Source organism: Myotis myotis, unplaced genomic scaffold (genome assembly GCF_014108235.1).
Source record: "Myotis myotis isolate mMyoMyo1 unplaced genomic scaffold, mMyoMyo1.p scaffold_m19_p_22, whole genome shotgun sequence".
Classification (NCBI taxonomy): domain Eukaryota; kingdom Metazoa; phylum Chordata; class Mammalia; order Chiroptera; family Vespertilionidae; genus Myotis; species Myotis myotis.
The window spans coordinates 7910935-7930849 of NW_023416327.1; the positions used below are offsets into that span (position 1 = coordinate 7910935).

At 47.5% G+C, this 19915-nt stretch overlaps 1 protein-coding gene across 5 annotated transcripts in view; it reads left to right on the plus strand.

Moving 5' to 3' along the window:
- TUBGCP5 (tubulin gamma complex associated protein 5) overlaps positions 1–19915 on the plus strand; it is a 123080-nt gene that overhangs the window by 28125 nt on the left and 75040 nt on the right. For 4 of the 5 annotated variants that reach the window (XR_004975103.1, XM_036355409.1, XM_036355411.1 and 1 more), the window contains exons 4-6: positions 12014–12110; positions 12455–12534; positions 12910–13045. Coding sequence is in view for 4 of the 5 variants with exons in the window: in XM_036355409.1 (XP_036211302.1) it covers positions 12014–12110; positions 12455–12534; positions 12910–13045 (313 nt within the window). In the remaining variant the exon portion in view is untranslated. Of the gene's footprint in view, positions 1–12013; positions 12111–12454; positions 12535–12909; positions 13046–19915 lie in introns of those variants that run through there. The other variant, XM_036355412.1, reaches the window with a different exon arrangement.

Below are 19915 nucleotides of genomic sequence, written 5' to 3' on the forward strand. Positions count from 1 at the left end.
GCCTGTCAGCCAGCTGTCAATCTTAACCACTCAGAAGTCTGTTTCTGAAGGGGCTTTTGGCAGGGAAGGTGCTGTTCAGCTTTCATGGAATGTGGTGGGTGTGTTTCCCTGTCCCAGAGCTGCTCCTCTGTGAGTGGCCCAAAGTATTACTCTGCCCTTGGCTGGACAGAGGTCCCTGTGTGGAGACCAGCGGGGTCGGCTGGGAGCCCGGAGTTTAGGTAAATTACCATCTGGTTCCCGGGATAGTGTGGCGGGCGGCCCCTCCCCCAGGCCAGTCACTGATGCTCTGGAGACTGCTCAGCCGGTAGGCTTGGCCTCTGCCTTTGTTTCCTCTGAAAAGCTCATCGTGCACGGGTGGCAGGTGCAGGGGTGGCAGCAGGGCTCCCGAGGGGGGCGGCTGTGTCCTCAGAGCAGGGGTTTCCCTTTCCCTGCCCTGTGGCTGCTGTGAGTGGCCAGCTCCTCTCGGGAAAAATGGCTGTTTCAGTTTGGGGGCCTGCTGGGTCGCGCCAGCACAGCCAAGGGTGATCCTGAGTGGGGGTGATGAAAGGATTGAGAAAAGAGACAAGAGAATGAAAGCTGGGTCTCGGTGGGACGCTGCCTCCCTGATGAGGAGACAGCGACAGCGCCCACAAGCCGTGTCTTTATTTTATAGTAGATGCTACGAGGCAAAGTAGGGGTGTGATCAAGATGTTTACAGCATTCTCGTTGGTTTCAGTCCAACTCAACTACTTGCACCTGAACTCTATCACACAGGCACGTGGGGCCACGTGTTCGGACCACAGGTTCAAGCTTACAGCTATAGCTGTTGGCTATAATTGTGCTGGGAAGGCTCTGCCCTCCAGCTGGGACTTGCACGTGGCCACGAGAGGACTGTGCCCTCTCATTAGTCCGAGGCTTGAACCTGTCCAAAACACTGTAGCCGTACCCCATAGCCTACGACCGAATGCTCCCAGCTTCTGCTTTTCCAAGCCCTCCCCCTAGTGCTTCCCACCCCAGACCCTCCTTAGGCACCTCCAGTCCATGTCTCCCAAAGTTCTGGTGAGTAGCTGCAAATGAAAACTCCTGTGCTCTGGGTTAAAAAACCAAACAATGAAACCGCGGCTTTCTTTCTAATCCGCTCTAGCAGCCCCGCTGCCTATCAGGCTGGGTGTTGCCTGGGCTGCCGGTCTTGGCCCTGCTGCTCACGGCTTGCAGCCCATCCCGCCCCTGGTGCTCACAGCTTGCAGCCCATCCCAGGCTCCGGGCCTCTATCTTCTGAGGGAACAGCCCCTCCCGCAGCCCAGTGCTCCCTCCTCTCTCGGCCTGCCAGCCTGCCGCCCCTGGGAGCTGGCTCCGCTCCTCTCGAGACCTTGCCCTTCCTCCTGGTCTCTAGGTGTTCTCTGTCCTTCATTGATATGTCTCCTCCTCAGGTGGGAATCCCAGGTGAATGTTCTCCAATTCAGTTGTATTTCCAATCTGGCCCTGGGACGAGGTGCATGACAGGTCTTCCTCTTCGGCTGCCATTTTCACACCCACACTCTCTTTATTACTATAGCTTTATAGTAAGTTTTGGAATCAGATAATATAAGTTCTTTAACTTTTTCAAAATTGTTTTTTCTATTCTGAACCCTTTGAATTTCCAGACACATTTTAGGATCAGCTAAATTTCTGTAAAAAGCCTCCTGGTGTTTTGGCAGGCTTTGTGCTGAATCTGTAGATATTTGGTGGAGGGGGGATATTGCCATTAGTTGGCCTGAACTTGGTCCCCCCAAGAAATATGTTCAAGTTATGTCTCCTGATACCTGTGAATGTGACCTTACCAGGTCCTTTACCATGTGAGCAAGTTAGCATCAAGTCATGCTGGTGCGGGACAATTGACTGGTGCCCTTATCAGAAAATAAACATTTGAACTGACGCAGTGAACACTGTGTGATGCTGAGTCAGATACTGGAGTGGTGCTGCTACGGGAGGAATGGTGCGGCTGCTGGAGGACCGCCACAATTGCCAGCATCAGCGGGAGCTGGGAGGGAAGGCATCCTCTCCCCTCAGCTTCAGAAGGGCCTGAAACTGCCATCCTTACCCGAGGACATGTTCATTACTTGTTAGAGAGAGAGGGGGAGGGAAAGAGAGAGAGAGAGAGAGAGAGAGAGAGAGAGAGATCAGTTGCATCCCACATGCGTCCCGACCACAGCCAGGGATTGAACCTGCAACCCAAGTATGTGCTCTGACCAGGAATCAAATCTGCTACCTTTCAGTGTATGGGATGACACGCCAACTAACTGAGCCACACCAGCCAGGGCTGAGATGCCAACTCTTGATCTTAGACTTCAGACTCCCAGATGTGAGAGAGTAAATGTATTTTAAGCCATTAAAATTTATTTTAAGTTTGTCGTATTTTGTTCTGGCAATCCAGGGAAACTAATACACAATCTTGTCAATATTAAGTCTAATTAAGTCTGAATGTGAGTCTGCCTCCTTTTAATTTGATAAATCATCTTTAATTGTGCTTAGCAATTTTATTTTTCCAGGTATATATCTTGCATTTTTTTATGTTTATTCCTAAATATTTTATTCTGTTTGGTGCTATTATGAAGGGAATTGTCTTCTGAATTTCATTTGCAGATTGCTTATTGCTAGCATATAAAAATGTAATTCATTTTTATATTGATTTTTATATACTGGATTGCTTAGTATCCTATATAATAAAAGGCTAATATGCAAATAGACCGAACAGCAAAACAAACAAACAACCGAACAACTGGTCGCTGTGACGTGCTATGACCACCAGGGAGCGTGTGTGGAAAGTAGTGGGCCTTGGCCATGGCTGGCTGGTGGAACAGGTGAGCAGGGGCGCCAGACCAAGGTGGGGCACCGGTCGCTGTCATTGGGGTGACCTCTGGTGGTTACTGAAAATTCTTTGCTCCCACGTGCCACGGTCCCACTCGGCATTCACATCTGCTGCTGGCGCCAGCCCCACTCACACCCGCTGCCGGCACTGGAGCCACCACTTGCACCCACTTGTGGCACTGACCCCACTCACAGCCAGCGCCAAAGCCACCTCTCACACCCACTGCCAGTGCCCGGCGCCAGTCCCAACCACTCAGTGCCATCAGCGAGTGCCAGTGGCAGCTGCTGGCCCTGATCACTCCTAAGGGCTTCTCCACTTTCCCCTGCTCCTGAGGGCTGATCAGGGCAGCGGCAACCACTCACACCCACTGCGGGCACCGGCTCCAATTGATCCATGCCATCAGCGAGTATGAGCAGGGTGGCACCATCAATGCTAGGAGCGGCGATGGGAGCAGGGCTGCCAGTAGACGGAACCGGGGGCCGCAGCAGGAGGGACCGGGCGGGGGTGCAGATGATGAGCCGAGACTTACCCTTGTGCCTGCTGCAACCTCGCAGCCCACAGTTATTTTCAAGGTGCACAAATTTGTGCACTGGGCCCCTAGTCTATCCTATCTAATAAAATAGTGATATGCAAATTGACCATCATTCCAACACACAAGATGGCTGCCCCCACATGGACATAAGATGGCCAGCAGGGGAGGGCAGTTGGGGGGAATCCAGGCCTGCAGGGGGAGGGCAGTTGGGGGCAACCAGGCCTACAGGGAAGGGCAGTTAGGGGCAATTGGGCCGTCAGGGGAGCAGTTAGGTGTCAATCAGGCTGGCAGGGTAGTGGTTAGGGGCGATCACGCAGGCAGGAAGGCATGCGGTTGGGAGCCAGCAGTCCTGGATTGTGAGAGGGATCCCAAGTTGGAGAGGATACAGTCTGGGCTGAGGGACACACCCACTCCCCCAACCCCATGCACGAATTTCGTGCACCGGGTCTCTAGTCCTATCTAATAATAGAGAAACATGGTAATTAACCATAAATTTGCTACCCTTCCCATTGGCTAATCAGCGAGATACGCAAATTAACTGCCAACCAAGATGGCGGCCGGCAGCCAGGCAGCTGAAGCGAACAGGAGGCTTGCTTGCTCCAGTGAAGGAGGAAGCCAACGTTCCCCGCCTGCTGCTGCCGGCCTCTGAGCTTGCATTCTAAGAAACAATGTTGCAATTAGAGAAGCTAAACAAGCTCCAGAAAGCTTTCAGCCGTCAGAGCTGGAGTTGCAACAGAGTTTCAATTATAGAATCCAAACAAACCCAGATACCTGCTTTCAGCAGCGGAGGTCTCAGAGCTGGAGCCGAGCCTCAGAGCTAAAGTTGGCTCTCAGCTCCAGTGACAGCCATAGAAGGTAAATAAATCCCAGAATTAAAAGAAAAAAAGGAGAGATTGGGAGCTTCAGTCACCTGCCAACCTGAAAACGGCCCTCAGCCCCTCACCCAGACTGGCCAGGCACCCCAGTGGGGACCCCCACCCTGAAGGGGGTGTGACCAGCTGCAAACAGCCATCATCGCCTCATCCAGGCTGGCCAGGCACCCAAGCGGGACCCCCACCCTGATCCGGGACACCCTTCAGGGCAAACCAGCCGGCCCCCACCAGTGCACCAGGCCTCTATCCTATATAGTAAAAGGGTAATATGCAAACTGACCCTAACAGCAGAAGGACTGGGAATGACTGGTCACTATGACACACACTGACCACCAGTGGGCAGACGCTGAATGCATGAGCTTCCCCCTGGTGGTCAGGGCACTCTCACAGGGGGGAGCTCTGCTCAGCCACAAGCCAGGCTGATGGCTGCCAGTACAGCGGTGGTGGTGGGAGCCTCTCCTGCCTCCTCAGCAGCACTAAGGATGTCTGACTACAGTTTAGGCCTGCTCCCCACTGGCAAGTGGACATCCCCTGAGGGCTGCCGGGCTGCCAGAAGGATGTCTGATTGCCATCTCAGGCCCAATCCCCCAGGGAGCGGGCCTAAGCCATCAGGTGGTCATCCCCTGAGGGGTCCCAGACTGCGAGAGGGCACAGGCCAGGCTGAGGGACCCCCCCCCACCACCAAGTGCACAAATTTTTGTGCACCGGGCCTCTAGTATATATATAAAAGGCTAATATGCTAAGTGTCTGTCCAGGTAATGACATCACATAGCAACACCTGGCTTCCTCTCCCTAGCGACTAGCCTCCTTGCAGTTTCTTCAGCCCAGGAACAAGACTTCCTTTATGGCCAGATGGAAATACTTACACTTTAACCAATGTCTGTGAAGTGTTTTCCTGTGTTTCATCTCATTTGATCCTCACAAAAGTCCTGGAGTAGGTAGATAGGAGATTCAGTGGAATCCTATTTTTTTTTTTTTCATTAACCGGAAAACAGATTTAGAAAGCTTAGGAACTTGACTCGACTGAAAAGAAGTAGGAAGTGGTGAACCTTGAAAATGACTTCAGGTTTTTTGTCACTGCGCAGAATATAGTCAGACACTGCAGTTAAATATTTTACCCTTTGTTCTCCCTGCGTGATCTACAATAATCATCTGCTTCATGTTGATTTTTACTGCTGTGTTGCTGACAATTACCTGAAAGAAAAGTTGGGGTGCTTCACTGGGCTGGAAAAAGTTTAGCTAAATCAGAAAGCAGGTCTAATTAAGCAAGTTCATTCTATAAATATAAAAAGCTAAGTTGACTCGCACATGCACGATACATATAAAGCTCTCGCTGCTGACAATCGCACACATGTGTTTTGATCTGTCATTGTTGATCATGAATTTGGTTGATACTTCTATTATAGAGAAAGGGTGAATAATGATATTAAAATATTTCTTCTAAGTAATTTCTTTTCAGTGTGCACAAATTCGTGCACCAGCCCACTAGTTTTCTATAAACAGGACCATGTCATCTCTGATTAAAGACACTCCTTCCTTTCTGATGTAGAGTGGTTTGTGTTTTTCAGCTTACTGTACTTGCTGGAAACTTCGAAAAAATGCTGAACAAAAGCCAGAGTGCACATCTGTGCCTTGTTACCAGCCTTAGAGAGAAAGCTTCAGTTCTGGCTGTTAATTATGGTGTTCATTGTAGGTTTCCACTGAATGCCATTCAGTGGGCTGTGCATGTTCCCTTTTATTCCCAGTGTGTTGAGAGGAAGTGTTTGATTTTTGTCAGATATCTTTCTGCATCTTTGAGATGATAATTTTTTTGCCTTTATTCTATTAATATGATGTCTTGTTCAGCTGGGGCAGCCATAACAAAATACCACGGACTTAAAAAAACAAATTTCCTTTCTCAAGGTGGGGAGGCTGGAAGGTCTAAGGTCAGTGTGCCGGCCAGTTTGGTTGCTGGTGAGGACTCCACCTGACTGGTAAAAGGCCACCTTCTCTCCAAGTCCTCACATGGCAGAGAGAACTCTCTGGTATCTCTTTTTGTTGTTGCTGTTAATTCTCACCTGAGGATATTTTTCCCAGTGATTTTTAGAAAGAATGGATGGAGGGAAGGAGGGGAGAGAGAGAGAAAAAAAACATCGAAGTTTCTTGATTGATTGCCTCCTGCACGTACCCTGACAGGGTCCAAGGATCAAACCTGCAACCCAGGCATGTGCCCTTGAACAGGAATCGAACCTGTGACCTTTTGGTGCATGGGCTTACTACTGAGCCACACTGGCCAGGGCTTTGGTATCTCTCTTTATCCCATCGGACCAGGGCTTCAACCTCATGACCTAATTACCTCCCAAAGACCCCATCTCCAAATACCATCAAATTGGGGGTTCAAGTTTTAATATGTGAATTTGACATTCAGTCCATGATATATGGTATATTACATCAAATGATTTTGGGGTATTCATCTGCTTTATTTGTGTGTGGACTGAGATGTACGTTCATACTTAAGGCCCTCTCAAGACTGTCCTGGCTTGTACTCTGTTGGTTCTCGTCTCCTCTGAGCATAGACTCCACTCCCTTGGCCAACAATGTGTGAGTGGCGTGGGTCCACTCCTCCTGCTGTGCATATCACAAGCCTCTAGTCAACCCAAGACATGTGGAGAGCTTAGCGATCCCCCTTTGGCTGTCTGGCAGCCAGGAGCTGCTTGGTGAACTCTCAGCTGTCCTACTGGCCCACTACTTGTTCCACACGGGCCGGCAGTCGCTGGCTCCCCTGCTCACTTGCCACTTTAATGGACAGCTCTCAGGTTCAAGTGAACCTCCTTTGAGAACAGCAACAAGGCTGCTTGTTTTCATTGCCTGTCCAGTCCTGGTTGAACTGCCACTCTGATGGAGCTGGAGGGAGGCAGGGAGATGGCCCCAGGCAGATGTGCCACAAACTCACACTATTCTTACCTGAGGTTGTAACCAGACTCAGTGGCCCAATCAGATGTGATCAGGAGTTTCCATCCAAGAAAGAAAGGGTTTATTCAGGAAATGGTGCCAAGCCCAGAGTCATAGGTAAACAATGCTCAAAGACCTAGCTCCTCGATGGCTTCCAGGGAATGGGTTATATGGGGGGACAAACATTAATCATGGTATGGTGGCTAACAGAGTTGAGATCATGCACTCTGCTGATTGGTTGGGACCAGGGGAGGGAGTAGTTGATTCTTGTATCATGTCCTGATACAATCATGGCATCGTTCTGTCTGGTTTCTTAAGGATGTGTCCCATGGGGTTATTCAGGGTTTCATGGGTCTGGGACTGAAATACAACTGAAGTTACGGTGTTATCTTTACCTTGACAGAACTGTTTCTGAGGTCCACAGACCTGAGGCTTGTTCTTAAGACAGTTTGATATTGACCAGACTCTGATCTTCTAAGAGGGAGTGGACGGAACAGAAAAGAGAATGGGTCATTTTTAAGAAATGGAGTTTCTGAGTGGCCACAAGATCATTTTTATGGATTAACTCTTCCTGTGCTTGAAGCAGAGCACTGAAATGGTTGTCTTGTCAATCTTGTGCAGCTTTATAATTAGTTTTTGGTGACAGGATTTTAAGACCACCTCCCTCCATTGTGCCATACTCCACACATCTTTCCTCTGGTAAGTTTCACCTCTTTCAGGTGCATAAAACCCTCCACACACACACACACCAAATCCAATCTGACAGCAATTGTTAATAGATTTATACAGTGGGAGTTATTTTCTTCAAGTCCAGTTGACCCTTGAACAATGTGGGTCCAGTTATGCAATCACCCACTTCAATTGAGCCATGCAGTTCAAACCCAAGTCATTCAAGGGTCTGCTGGCAGTTGGGAATCCGAATATGTACATTTTTCATTGTGTGCATGGTCAGCATCCCAAACCCCTGCATTGTTCAAGGGTCAACTGTATTTCCATTTTACATGATTTTTCTCTGGGGAATAAAAAATTCTTTGTGAAGGAATCTCACACATTTCTAAGCAGATGAGAAATTACCAATAAAAAGGAAGCCCTTGCAGCCTTATTAGTGAGCTTTGTTTCCAGGAAAGTTTGCCAAGTGTGTATTCTATCTCTAGCATCATACTAAGTGGTAGATATACAAAGTAAAAAAGACATGGTACCATTGAATAGTTATTTAATTATTATTATTACCAGAGGCCCAGTGCATGAAATTCATGCACGGGTAGGGTGCCTAGGCCTGGCCAGTGATCAGGGCCAATCTGTGGGGCGATCAGGGGGTCCCCCCTCTGGCACCCACCTTGGTTGGCCTGGGGCCTGCAGACTGGGGACAGCTCCTGCATTGAGCATCTGCCCCCTGGTGGTCCATTCACGTCATAGTGACTGGTCGTACTGCGATTTGGTCGATTTGCTTATTAGGCTTTTATTATATAGGGTGATTAACACAATGGAGATGCACAGAGGTGCTCTGGACTACAGAATAGGGAGAGTTGGTCCCTATTCTATAGGTATCAGACACTCCCATGCCTTCCTTGAATTTAACCCACCTCTCCTTTCCATGCATAGTTTTGACTTTTAACAAATTTGCAATGTTTTTGTTCTTGGTAACTTTCTAAATATAATTTTTTAAATATAATTTAAGTTTTAAAGAAATATAAAGAAAAGTTAAAGAATAGTAAAAGGGAGGAGAAACCAGAGACTCAGAGGAGGTGCGGAAGTAAAGTTCAGAAGTACGGAGGCACACGCGGAAAAGGGCTGGCAACTGAGGACACGGCTGTCTTTTTCAATCGGGAGGGAGACACAAGCTCCCGATGGCCCCGACTCCAGTTCTGGGCGAGTCTCCGGTGACCCAGACTCATAGGGGGAGAAACTGGACTGTCTGGCAGCAGGCGGAACTCGAGGGTGGCTTTCTCTCAGAGGTGTTTGCAGCGATTACCGTGGGACACTGAGACCCAGGGCCGCTTAGGGCAGGGCTGAGGATCAGCCATAGCTGTTTGCTCTGCCCTGTTGATTCCCTGAGACCCTGCCCCACCTAAGATGTGTGCAGAGGCTTTTGCATATGAATGACCTGGCCCTTTGCAATCTAAAATTTCCTAACAAACTGGAGCTGGGTCAGAGAGACCCAGAACTTCCAAAAGAAGGCCCAAGACCCCACAGCAGCTTGCATTGCTTCACAGCTGGGCCTCATCTGGGCACCTCCAAATCCCAAACAAAGAAGAGGAATCTGCAGATCTCTCCGTAGCCCCTGCTGGGTAGCCTCAGGCAGAGGCTAAATTGTTACCTCCTTAGAGATCCAAGAGCCAGTGTACCCAGTGGTCAGAGTGGGACCATCCAATTACAACTCCTCAGATCCATAAGGGACACACTCAGGGGGCAGACTCAGTGAGCACCAAAGCCCCACTGAAGCAAGCCTTGTCTCATAAGGGTGTCTTCAGCACAGAAGTTCTCCCACCGTAGACACAGCTGATTCTCACAGCCAATTGGCCTGGAGGTCAATTCCTCAATTTCTCACTGTCAGCCGAAATACAACTGTTAGGTGATTTCTCAACAGAAACTATGCAGGCCAGAAGGGAGTGGCAAGAAATATTCAAAGTGATGAATAGCAAGAACCTACAGCCAAAATTACCCAGCAAAGCTATTATTCAGAATTGAAGGTCAGATAAAGAGCTTCACAAATAAGAAAAAGCTAAAGGAGTTCATCACTACCAAACCAGTATTATATGAAATGCTGAAAGGTATTCTTTAAGAAGAGGAAGAAGAAGAAAAAGGTAGAGATAAAAATTATGAACAACAAATACATATCTATCAACAAGTGAATCTAAAAATCAAGTGAATAAAAAATCTGATGAACAGAATAAACTGGTGAATATAATAGAATCAGGGGCATAGAAAGGGAGTGGACTGACAGTTCTTGGGGGGAAAGGGGTGTGGGGGTGCGGGAAGAGACTGAACAAAAATTGTACACCTATGGATGAGGACAGTGGGGGGGGGGGGGTAAGGGCAGAAGGTGGAGTGGGAACCGAGTGGAGGGGAGCAAATGGGGGGGAAAAGAGGAACAACTGTAATAATCTGAACAATAAAGATTTAAATAAATAAATAATAAATTTAAAAAAAAAAAAGAATGGTAAAAGGAACTCGTATGCTCCCTTGCTCAGGTTCAGCAATTGATATCTAATCTGGATTTGTTCCCTAGCCTTTCTTTTTCTTGACCTGCACGGGCCAATTATTTGGTAACTTGTCTCTCAATTTAGGTGTGCCTGATGATTCCTCATTATGATTTAGGTAATGCATTTTTTTTTAAATATATTGATTTTTTACAGAGAAGAAGGGAGAGAGATAGAGAGTTAGAAACATCGATGAGAGAGAAACATCAATCAGCTGCCTCCTGCACATCTACTGGGGATATGCCCGCAACCCAGGTACATGCCCTTGACCGGAATCGAACCTGGGACCTTTCAGTCCGCAGGCCGACGCTCTATCCACTGAGCCAAACCAGTTTCGACTAGGTAATGCATTTTTGACAGGTTCCCTACGTATGCACATTTGAAGTATAAAAAATAGAGCGGTACATATATGATGGACTATTCATTGGCCACTAAATAATGAACTCTTAACCATTCATAACCGCATGGACGGACCTAAATAAAAGGGTGTTATGCTGAGTGAAATAAGTCAGGCAGAGAAAGACAAATACCATCTTATTTCACTTATACGTGTAGTCTAAAGGACAAAATAAACAAAACAGAAACAAGGTCATAGATACAGAGAAGAGACTGGTGGTTGCCAGAGGAGATGGGGTTTGGAGGACTAGGTGAAAAAGGTGAAAGGATTAAGAAGTACTCATTGGCAGTTACAGAATAGACATCCTGGGGTGTCTAAGGATAGGTGTTTTTCCTTTCTTCATCAGAATTGGACACCATTTGAGGAACAAGATCACAACAGAAAGTAAAGTATGATGTAGGGAATATAGTCAGCAATATTGTGATAACTATGTGTGGTGCCAGGTGGGTGACTGAAATATCGGGGGAATCACTTTATACCTGAAACTAGTACAAAATACTATTGAATGTAAACTGTAATTGAAAAATAAAATTCCAAAGAATAGTTTAGAGGTTAGGTTTTATTTAGGTAACTAGTGGCCCGGTGCACTTATTCGTGCACAGTGAAAGGAAAATAATTAGAAGAAATATTTTAAAATTGCAGTTTGCTGTTTCTCCCTCAGCACCTGGGTGCAGGGTGCTGCCTCCAGGGCCCCAATTGCCCTGCCAATCGTGTTGCTGCCTGGCTCCCAGGCACTGAGGGAGCCTGGCGGCGGCCCCAGCACCCACCACTGCTGCTGGTTGCCGCCTGTGGGGCCCAATCGCCTCGCTGATCCGATCGCAGGGTGACTAGCGGCGGTGGCGGCGGAGCATTTGGCCCCTGCCCGGTGACCAGTGGCTCGCACCCACCTTTGCCTGGTGCTACCCATTCACCTGCTCCACCATCCCGCCCCAGTCCCACTCTTGTCGGGGCCCACTGGGGCCTGCAGTGCCTCCACTGCTGCCCGCTGCCAGCGCCACGTCGCCAACACCTGCCATGTGGTCAGCACACATCATAGCAAGTGATCAAACTCCCAGCAGAACTCCTGGTTGAGGGTACCATTTGCATATTAGGCTGTCTTTTATTATATAGGATAATTCATGTTTTCTCAATCTAGAAAAAAATTGGGTACATAACAGTCATGGGATTATCTTTTCTTTACTCAAACTGATTTTAAAAGCTCTTACCAACCTCAGTGGCTCATATTCTTTTTTCTTTTTCTTTTTGGTTTTAAAGACAGATGCGCATTATTCCATACTGTCACTTCTCCTATGTCTTTCTGACTCTCCTTCAAACAGCAATTACGTGGAAATGCCAAGAGATAAAGAAGTGGGTACGTTTTCAGATACTGTAATATATAGCAAAGAAATTATTTTTAATGTTTAATTGGTTTTTATAAACTTTGTAAAAATCTATGAAACTAAAATATTTCTGTTGCATTGTATACAATTGCAATTGCAAATTTTCATTTAAAATGTAAATTCTGACTTTGTAAGTTGAACTAATCTCAATTATATAAAGAGAAAAATTACTTTTGATAAAAGAAATTTAAATGTATTAGAAACATTTCTAAGTTTTATTTTGAGTTTTGGTAGACTTTTTCCCTATAGTTTTGGGGTGGATTTTTTCCCCACACATATTTGATAAAACTGATGAGATTCTTCTGTTACATTTTAGAAAAGAAAGATGATTTTGACTGGGGGAAATACTTAATGGAAGGTGAAGAAATTGACCTTAGTCCAAATATAGACACACCGGTAAGTGTCAATAGTTTTCCTATTGAAAATACAAATACCTTCCAAGTGATGTAGATGACTTTTATGGGCTCTTCTGTCCTGCAGCAACTTAACTAAAACAGAAATTCTCTTCAGTGAACTAGAGTAGTTTATTATGGGGGATTTATTAAGATTTTATATGAAATCATTAGTACTAGGAAAGTGAATGGAAAGTATCCTTTAAAGAACTGTGAGGGGATTTTTGCCACCAAAAATAATTCCATCCATTCAAGACATTTAGAAAAAGTTCATTTGGTATAGTTGCTGCTTTTCCTCTGAAATCTTCCTAATCTTTTAATATAAGTTGCTTCTGTTGTTACACCTTCTAAGGATAGGTGTTTTTCCTTTCTTCATCAGAATTGGTCTGAAGAAAGCGAGGATGAAGATGATACACAGCCCTGGAGCAGAGAGGATTCTGGAATTCAGGTGGATAGGACACCATTAGAGGAACAAGATCACAACAGAAAGCCAGGGCCATGTGTCAGCTGGAAAGGTATTGTGTTCTTGGATGTTGGCATCCTTCTGTAATAGAAGAATTCTCAAGAAGGAAAGACCAGCTTTGAGACTCATACCCATGTCATTTAAAATATTGGCAAGCTCTGCCATCCTTATAAAACAGATCTTTTCATCATTAGGTCTATAATTGTCTAAGAAGTAGCACTATAGAATTAATGTTGAAAGGGGATTTAGACTGCAATTTTTTTTCTTTTCTTACAGTTCTGAGAATTGTGTTGGTCCTAAATATTTTTAGTTTATTTTTTATTGGAGAAAGATTGCCTTTGCTAAAGTTGGTAATTAAAAGGAAAACATCTATACCATTTATTTTCAATTTGGGTGTCTGCTTTTTAATGTTTACTGAAGAACTATGAACTCATAGAATCTAGAAAGAGCTGGAAACAACCTTATAGATTAGGTCATTGAATCCTACTTCTCATTTTGTAGTTAAGGAAGCAGAAGCCCGGTTACAATGGTGTTCCCATGGCTGCACTGCTGTGACACAAGCCCCAGAGGCTGGGGTCTGTGCCCAGGCCCTGTGCGCTGTACTTGAACCTTGCCCAATGGACACAATGGAGTTAAAGCTGATTTAGCTTCCTAATGATTTCCTGATTTTCTCTTTTCTTCCCTTACTTTCTAATTCTTGATTGGGATGTTCAGGGCAGAGTGCAGATTAAAGAGCTCAGAGCACGTCCTCACTGGTTTGTTCAGGCACTCTGCATATTTCTTCTCTTTGGGTCTTTCATTCTCACCTTGTCCCCCAGTTACAGGCACCTGTTCTGATGGAGTGGGTATCTGTGTTCTCACATATGTTAACTTCTTAAAAAGTACATTGTGTTGGTGGGTGGGTTCTGATTTTAAACTATATACAGCTGTGATACCGTGTAAACTTTGTTCCTCTTTGCATTGAACTCTGGGTAAAATCTGCCCATATCACTCTGTGAACATTTCTTCTGTTGCTCCCAACAGCTCTGGGGGATTCTGTGCTTTGTACCCCCACATTTTTGTTAGTGGTGTCCTGAGCTGCCTGGCCTCCTCTGCCTAGTACCCCACCCATTATGGACCTGGCCCTACTTGATCTTCCCCTCTGTTTGGAGTCTGTTTTCATTTGCATTTGTGTGATTATACAAGATGAGTGTTTTTGATTCCTAAGGTTCCCTCAGTATAACCCCTTCTATGATATCTTTTGCTTGTTTTTCTTTTTCAATTACAGTTTACATTCAGTATTAGTTTGTATTCGTTTCAGGTGTACAGCATACCAGTTAGACAATCATATGCTTTACAAAATGGTTCCCTCCAATATTTCTAGTACCCACCTGGCACCATACACAGTTATTACAATATTATTGACTCCTTTGCTTGTTTTTTTGAGAGTGATGTCCTATCTGCCCAACCTAACCCTTCAGACCTTTTTGGATGTCTAGATATTAATTCCTAAGTTTTAGACATTACAAGGATCTTTTCTTAGTCACCTGACTATTAACATTTTGGATGGTATCCTTCAAATAATGTCATTTTTAAAAATATTATATTGGTTTTAAACCTGTGACTTTTTCATGGTGTGATTAGTATTTCGGTCTTGATATTTTTCTCTGTATTCGCTCTCTGTTTGCTTCTTTTGTAGATTAGATTTAGGTCTCTAGTGACTGCCAGGCCCATTGTTACCTATGAAGTGAGTTTAAAGAGTCCAGCTGACTTTTCTTATGTCCTATGCCAGTTTTCCGTAGTCAGTAGTCCATCCTTTCCACATTGCTCTGTGGTTCTACCATTATCATATATCAATATGTGTATTTATTTGTGAACATTCCATTCTCGTCTTTAATTCAAGTTGCTGAGGAACAAATGATTTTAGTTATATGGCTTGGTAATATGTCTGAACACATAGAAGACCAGTTTCCCCTAACCTCCTTTACTGTTTACCAAAATTAGCTTCACTTTCTCTGGACCTTTATTCTTCCATTGACATTTTAGAAGAAGTATAATAAGTTTCATTTTTTAAATCTAGCTGGAATTTTTATTGGGATTATATTGAATTTATAGGTTTACGTAGGGAAGATTTGACATCTTTACTTTGAAAATATCTACATTTCTTCTAATTTTTTAATGCCTTACTAGAGTTTGGAAATTATCTTTATAAAAACCTTAAGTATCTGTTAATTTCTACAAATGTTATCAGTTTTTGTTGTGAGGGGCATCTTTTTTGCAGTGTAGAACACTATTGGGTTTTTTTTGTTTGCTTTGGTGTTTTTTAAAAATATATTTTATTAATTTTTTTACAAAGAGGAAGGGAGAGGGATAGAGAGTTAGAAACATCAGTGAGAGAGAAACATCGATCAGCTGCCTCCTGCACACCCCGCACTGGGGATGTGCCCACAACCAAGGTACATGCACTTGACTGGAATCGAACCTGGGACCCATCAGTCCGCAGGCTGACGCTCTATCCACTGAGCAAAACCGGTCAGGGCACACTATTGGGTTTCGTAAATTGTTCTTATATCCAACATTGCTGGATTCTCATCTATCATAATTATAGAAGGCCAGAGGCTTCACGACCGAAATGACCAAACAACCAGTCATCATGAAGTTCATGGAGCACCTCTCGCCCCCCCCCCCACCATGACTGGGGTGCCGGCAGCATCCGCGGAGCGTCAGAGCGCACCGGGAGCGGCTGTGGAGTGTGTGAGGCATTGTGGGGCAGCGGACATGGCCCTGATGGCAGCTAGGCCTATGGGGCCCTACACACCCATGATTTAATCATGCGCCGGGCCTCTAGTCCTATCTAATAAAAGAGAAACATGGAAATTAGCGTACGTCCACTACCCTTCCCATTGGCTAAAAAGGGCGATATGCAAATTAACTGCCAGCCAAGATGGCAGCCGGCAGCCAGGCAGCTTGAAGCTAACATGAGGCTTGCTTGCTTCAGTGACGGAGGAAACCAACGTTCCCCGCCTGCCTTGCCGGCCTCTGAGCTTGTAGTTTGAAACATTGTTACAAATATAGAAGCTAAACAAAACCCCAGAAACCTGCTTTCAGCTAGCTGGGATCTCAGAGCTGGAGTTGAAACAGTGTTTCGATTATAGAACCCAAACAAACCAAATACCTGCTTTCAGCAGCAGAGGCTTCAGAGCTGGAGCCTCAGAGCTAAAGCTGGCCCAGAATAAAAAAAAGAAAAAAAGAAAAAAGGAGCAGTTGGGAGCTTCAGTCACCCGCCAGCCTGAAAACAGCCCTCAGCCCCTCACCCAGACTGGCCAGGCACCCCAGTGGGGACCCCACCCTGAAGGGTGTGTGACCAGCTGCAAACAGCCATCATCCCCTCACCCAGGCTGGCCAGGCACCCCTGTGGGGACCCCCACCCTGATCCAGGACACCCTTCAGGGCAAAACAGCCGGCCCCCACCCATGCACCAGGCCTCTATCCTATATAGTATAAGGGTAATATGCCTCCCAGCACCGGGAACAGCGGAGCCGCGAGGCCTCCCAGCACTAGGATCAGCGGAACCGAGAGGCCTCCCAGCACCAGGATCAGCGTGACAGGGTGCAGCGCCCAAGCCCCCTGATCGCCCTGCGGCTCTGTGTGTGACGGGGGCGGTGCCCCAACCAACTGATGGGCCCTGCTCTGTGCGTGACAGGGTGTGGAGCCACAACCCCCCTGATCGGCCCTGCTCTGTGAGTGACAGGGGGCAGCGCCCCAACCCCCTGATTGGCCCTGCTCTGTGCGTGACAAGGGTTGGTGCCACAACCTCCCCATCGACCCTGCCTTGAGTGTGACGGGGCGGTGCCCCAACCCCCCAATCAGCCCTACCATGAGCATGACTGAGGGTGGCATCGCAACCTCCCGATCCTCACTGCTCTGTGCATGACAGGGGCGGCGCCCTAAGTCCCCAATCGGCCCTGCTCTGAGCTCGACCAGGCGCTGCACCTAGGGATTGGGACTGCCCTCTGCCACCTGGGAGCAGGCCTACGCCAGCAGGTCGTTATCTCCCGAGGGGTCCCAGACTGCGAGAGGGCACAGGCAGAGCTGAGGGACCCCCCCCCCCTTTCACCAAGTGCACAAATTTTTGTGCACCGGGCCTCTAGTCCTATAAAATAAAAGAGAAACATGGTAATTGGCGTAGGACCGCTACCCTTCCCATTGGCTAATCAGGGCGATATGCAAATTAACTGCCAGCCAAGATGGCGGCCGGCAGCCAGGCAGCTTGAAACTAACATGAGACTTTCTTGCTTTAGTGACGGAGGAAACCAACGTTCCCCGCCTGCCTTGCCAGCCTCTGAGCTTGCAGTTTAAGAAACATTGTAACAAATATAGAAGCTAAACAAAACCCCAGAAACCAGCTTCCAGCCGGCTGGGATCTCAGAGCTGGAGTTGATACAAAGTTTCGATTATAGAACCTAAACAAACCAGATACCTACTTTCAGCATCTGAAGCCTCAGAGCTGGAGCCAGAGCTAAAGCTGGCCCAGAATACAAAAAAAAAAAAAAAGAAAGAAAGGAGCATTTGGGAGCTTCAGTCCCAGCCTGAAAACACCCCTCAGCCCCTCACCCAGACTGGCCAGGCACCCCAGTGGGGACTCCCACCCTGAAGGGTGTGTGACCAGCTGCAAACAGCCATCATCCCCTCATCCAGGCTGGCCTGGCACCCCAGTAGGGACCCCCACCCTGAAGTGTGTGTGACCAGCTGCAGACAACCATCATCCCCTCACCCAGGCTGGCCAGGCACCGCAGTGGGGACCCCCACCCTGATCCAGGACACCCTTCAGGCAAACCAGCCAGTCCCACCCATGCACCAGGCCTATATTCTATATAGTAAAAGGGTAATATGCCTCCCAGGACCAGGATCAGCGGAGCTGAGAGGCCTCCCGGCACCAGGATCAGCGTGACACGGGGCAGTGCCCAAACCCCCTGATCGCCCTGCGGCTCTGTGTGTGACAGGGGGCGGGGCCACAAACTCCCTATCGGCCCTGCTCTGTTCGTGACAGGGGAAGGCGCCCCAACCCCCTGATCGGCCCTGCTGTGTGCCTGATAGGGGGGAGCTCCCCAACCCCCTGATCACTCTGTGGCTCTGTGGGTGATAGTGGGCAGCGCCCCAACCACCCCTCCATGGGCCCTGCTCTGTGTGTGATGGGGTAGAGCCATAACCGCCCCATCGGCCCTGCCCTGAGTGTGACAGTGGCGGCGCCCCAACCCCCTGATCCGCCCTGCTCTCTGTGTGACTGGGCAGTGCGCCAACTCCCTATCGGCCCTACTCTGTGAGTGACAGGGGGCAGCTCCTCAACCCCCTGATGGGCCCTGCTCTGTGCGTGACAGGGGGCAGCGCCCCAACCCCCCTGATGGGCCCTGCTCTGTGCCTGACGGGTCAGCGCCCCAACCCCCCTGATGGACCCTGCTCTGTGCGTGACTGAGGGTGGCATCGCAACCTCCCAATCCGCCCTGCTCTGTGCATGACGGGGCGGCGCCCCAACTCCCCAATCGGCCCTGCTCTGAGCCTGACCAGGGGCTGCACCTAGGGATTGGGCCTGCTCTCTGCCACCTTAGAGCAAGCCTAAGCCAGCAGGTCGTTATCTCCCGAGGGGTCCCAGAGTGCGAGAGGGCACAGGCTGGGCTGAGGGACCCCCTCTCTCCCCCGAGTGCACAAATTTTTGTGCACCTGGCCTCTAGTATATAAATAAAAGCCTAAGCAACCGAACGACCGGTTGCTAAGACACGCACTGTCCACCAGGGGGCAGATGCTCAATGCAGGAGCTGCTCCCTGTGCCATGCCAGCACAGCCAAGGGTTTGGTGAGCCTGAGGAGGGGCGGCGAACGTTTTAGAAAAGACAGACAAAGAGAATAAGTTGGGTCTAGGTCGACCCCCTTGCCTGACTAAGGCCACAGAAAGGGATCCAGATGGCAAGCTGAGCCTTTATTTTATAGCCAGAGGTAAATAAGGTAGTGGTCACCATAGTTACAATGTTCTTGTGAGTTCCACTTGTTTTGGCAGCACTTGCTGCACCTCCTGCAGCCCATTAGCTACCATATAGAATCTAGGGAGTGTCATAAGGTCAAGATTAATTATGCTAAGAGGGCTGTACCCTCGAAGCTGGGACTTGTTTGTGGCTTTGCCAACAGGTCAGCCCAAGGCTGAACCCTATAGCTGCTTCCAACATCTCACCTGTTTTTTAGTTTTAAGCTACTATAATGAAAGTAAAACTTAAACATCAAGAACAAAACTCTGGCTATTAAAACAATAACAAAACAATGCCAATGCAAAACCCAAACTACAGACATGTTAACATTTTAAAACTTAAACATCAAGAACAAAGCTCTGGCTATTAACAAAACAATGCCAATGCAGCACAGCAATAAGAAATCAAACTACAGTAACATTTTTCTACTAAATGAAAATTTCTTTTCAATTTTTCCCTTACAGTACTTGTTGGCTATTGGCCTTGTGGTGGTATTTAGCCTTAGATGGAGTTTACCATCTGCTTTGGGCTGCATTCCGAAGCAACCCGACTCCGGGAAGACCTGTGCCCGGCTAAGTCAGTCAGTAGAGCATGAGATTCTTAATCTCAGGATCATGGGTCTGAGCCCCACGTTGGGTGCCACATGTGCCGGTCCAGAAGCCAAAGGTTTGATGAGCCTGACGGGGGGGGGGGGGGGGGGGGGGGGGGGTGAAGGATTTAGAAAAAAAAGAGAATAAGCTGGGTCTAAGCAGATCTCCTGTGCCTGGCTAAGGCCACAAAAGGATCCAGATGGCAAGCTGAGCCTTTATTTTATTTTATTTTATTTTTCTGTTTTTTGTAGGTTCTTCTTTTTTTTTTTTTATTGCTTAAAGTATTACAAAGGGTATTACATATGTGACCTTTTTTTCCCCCACCCTTGAGAATCGC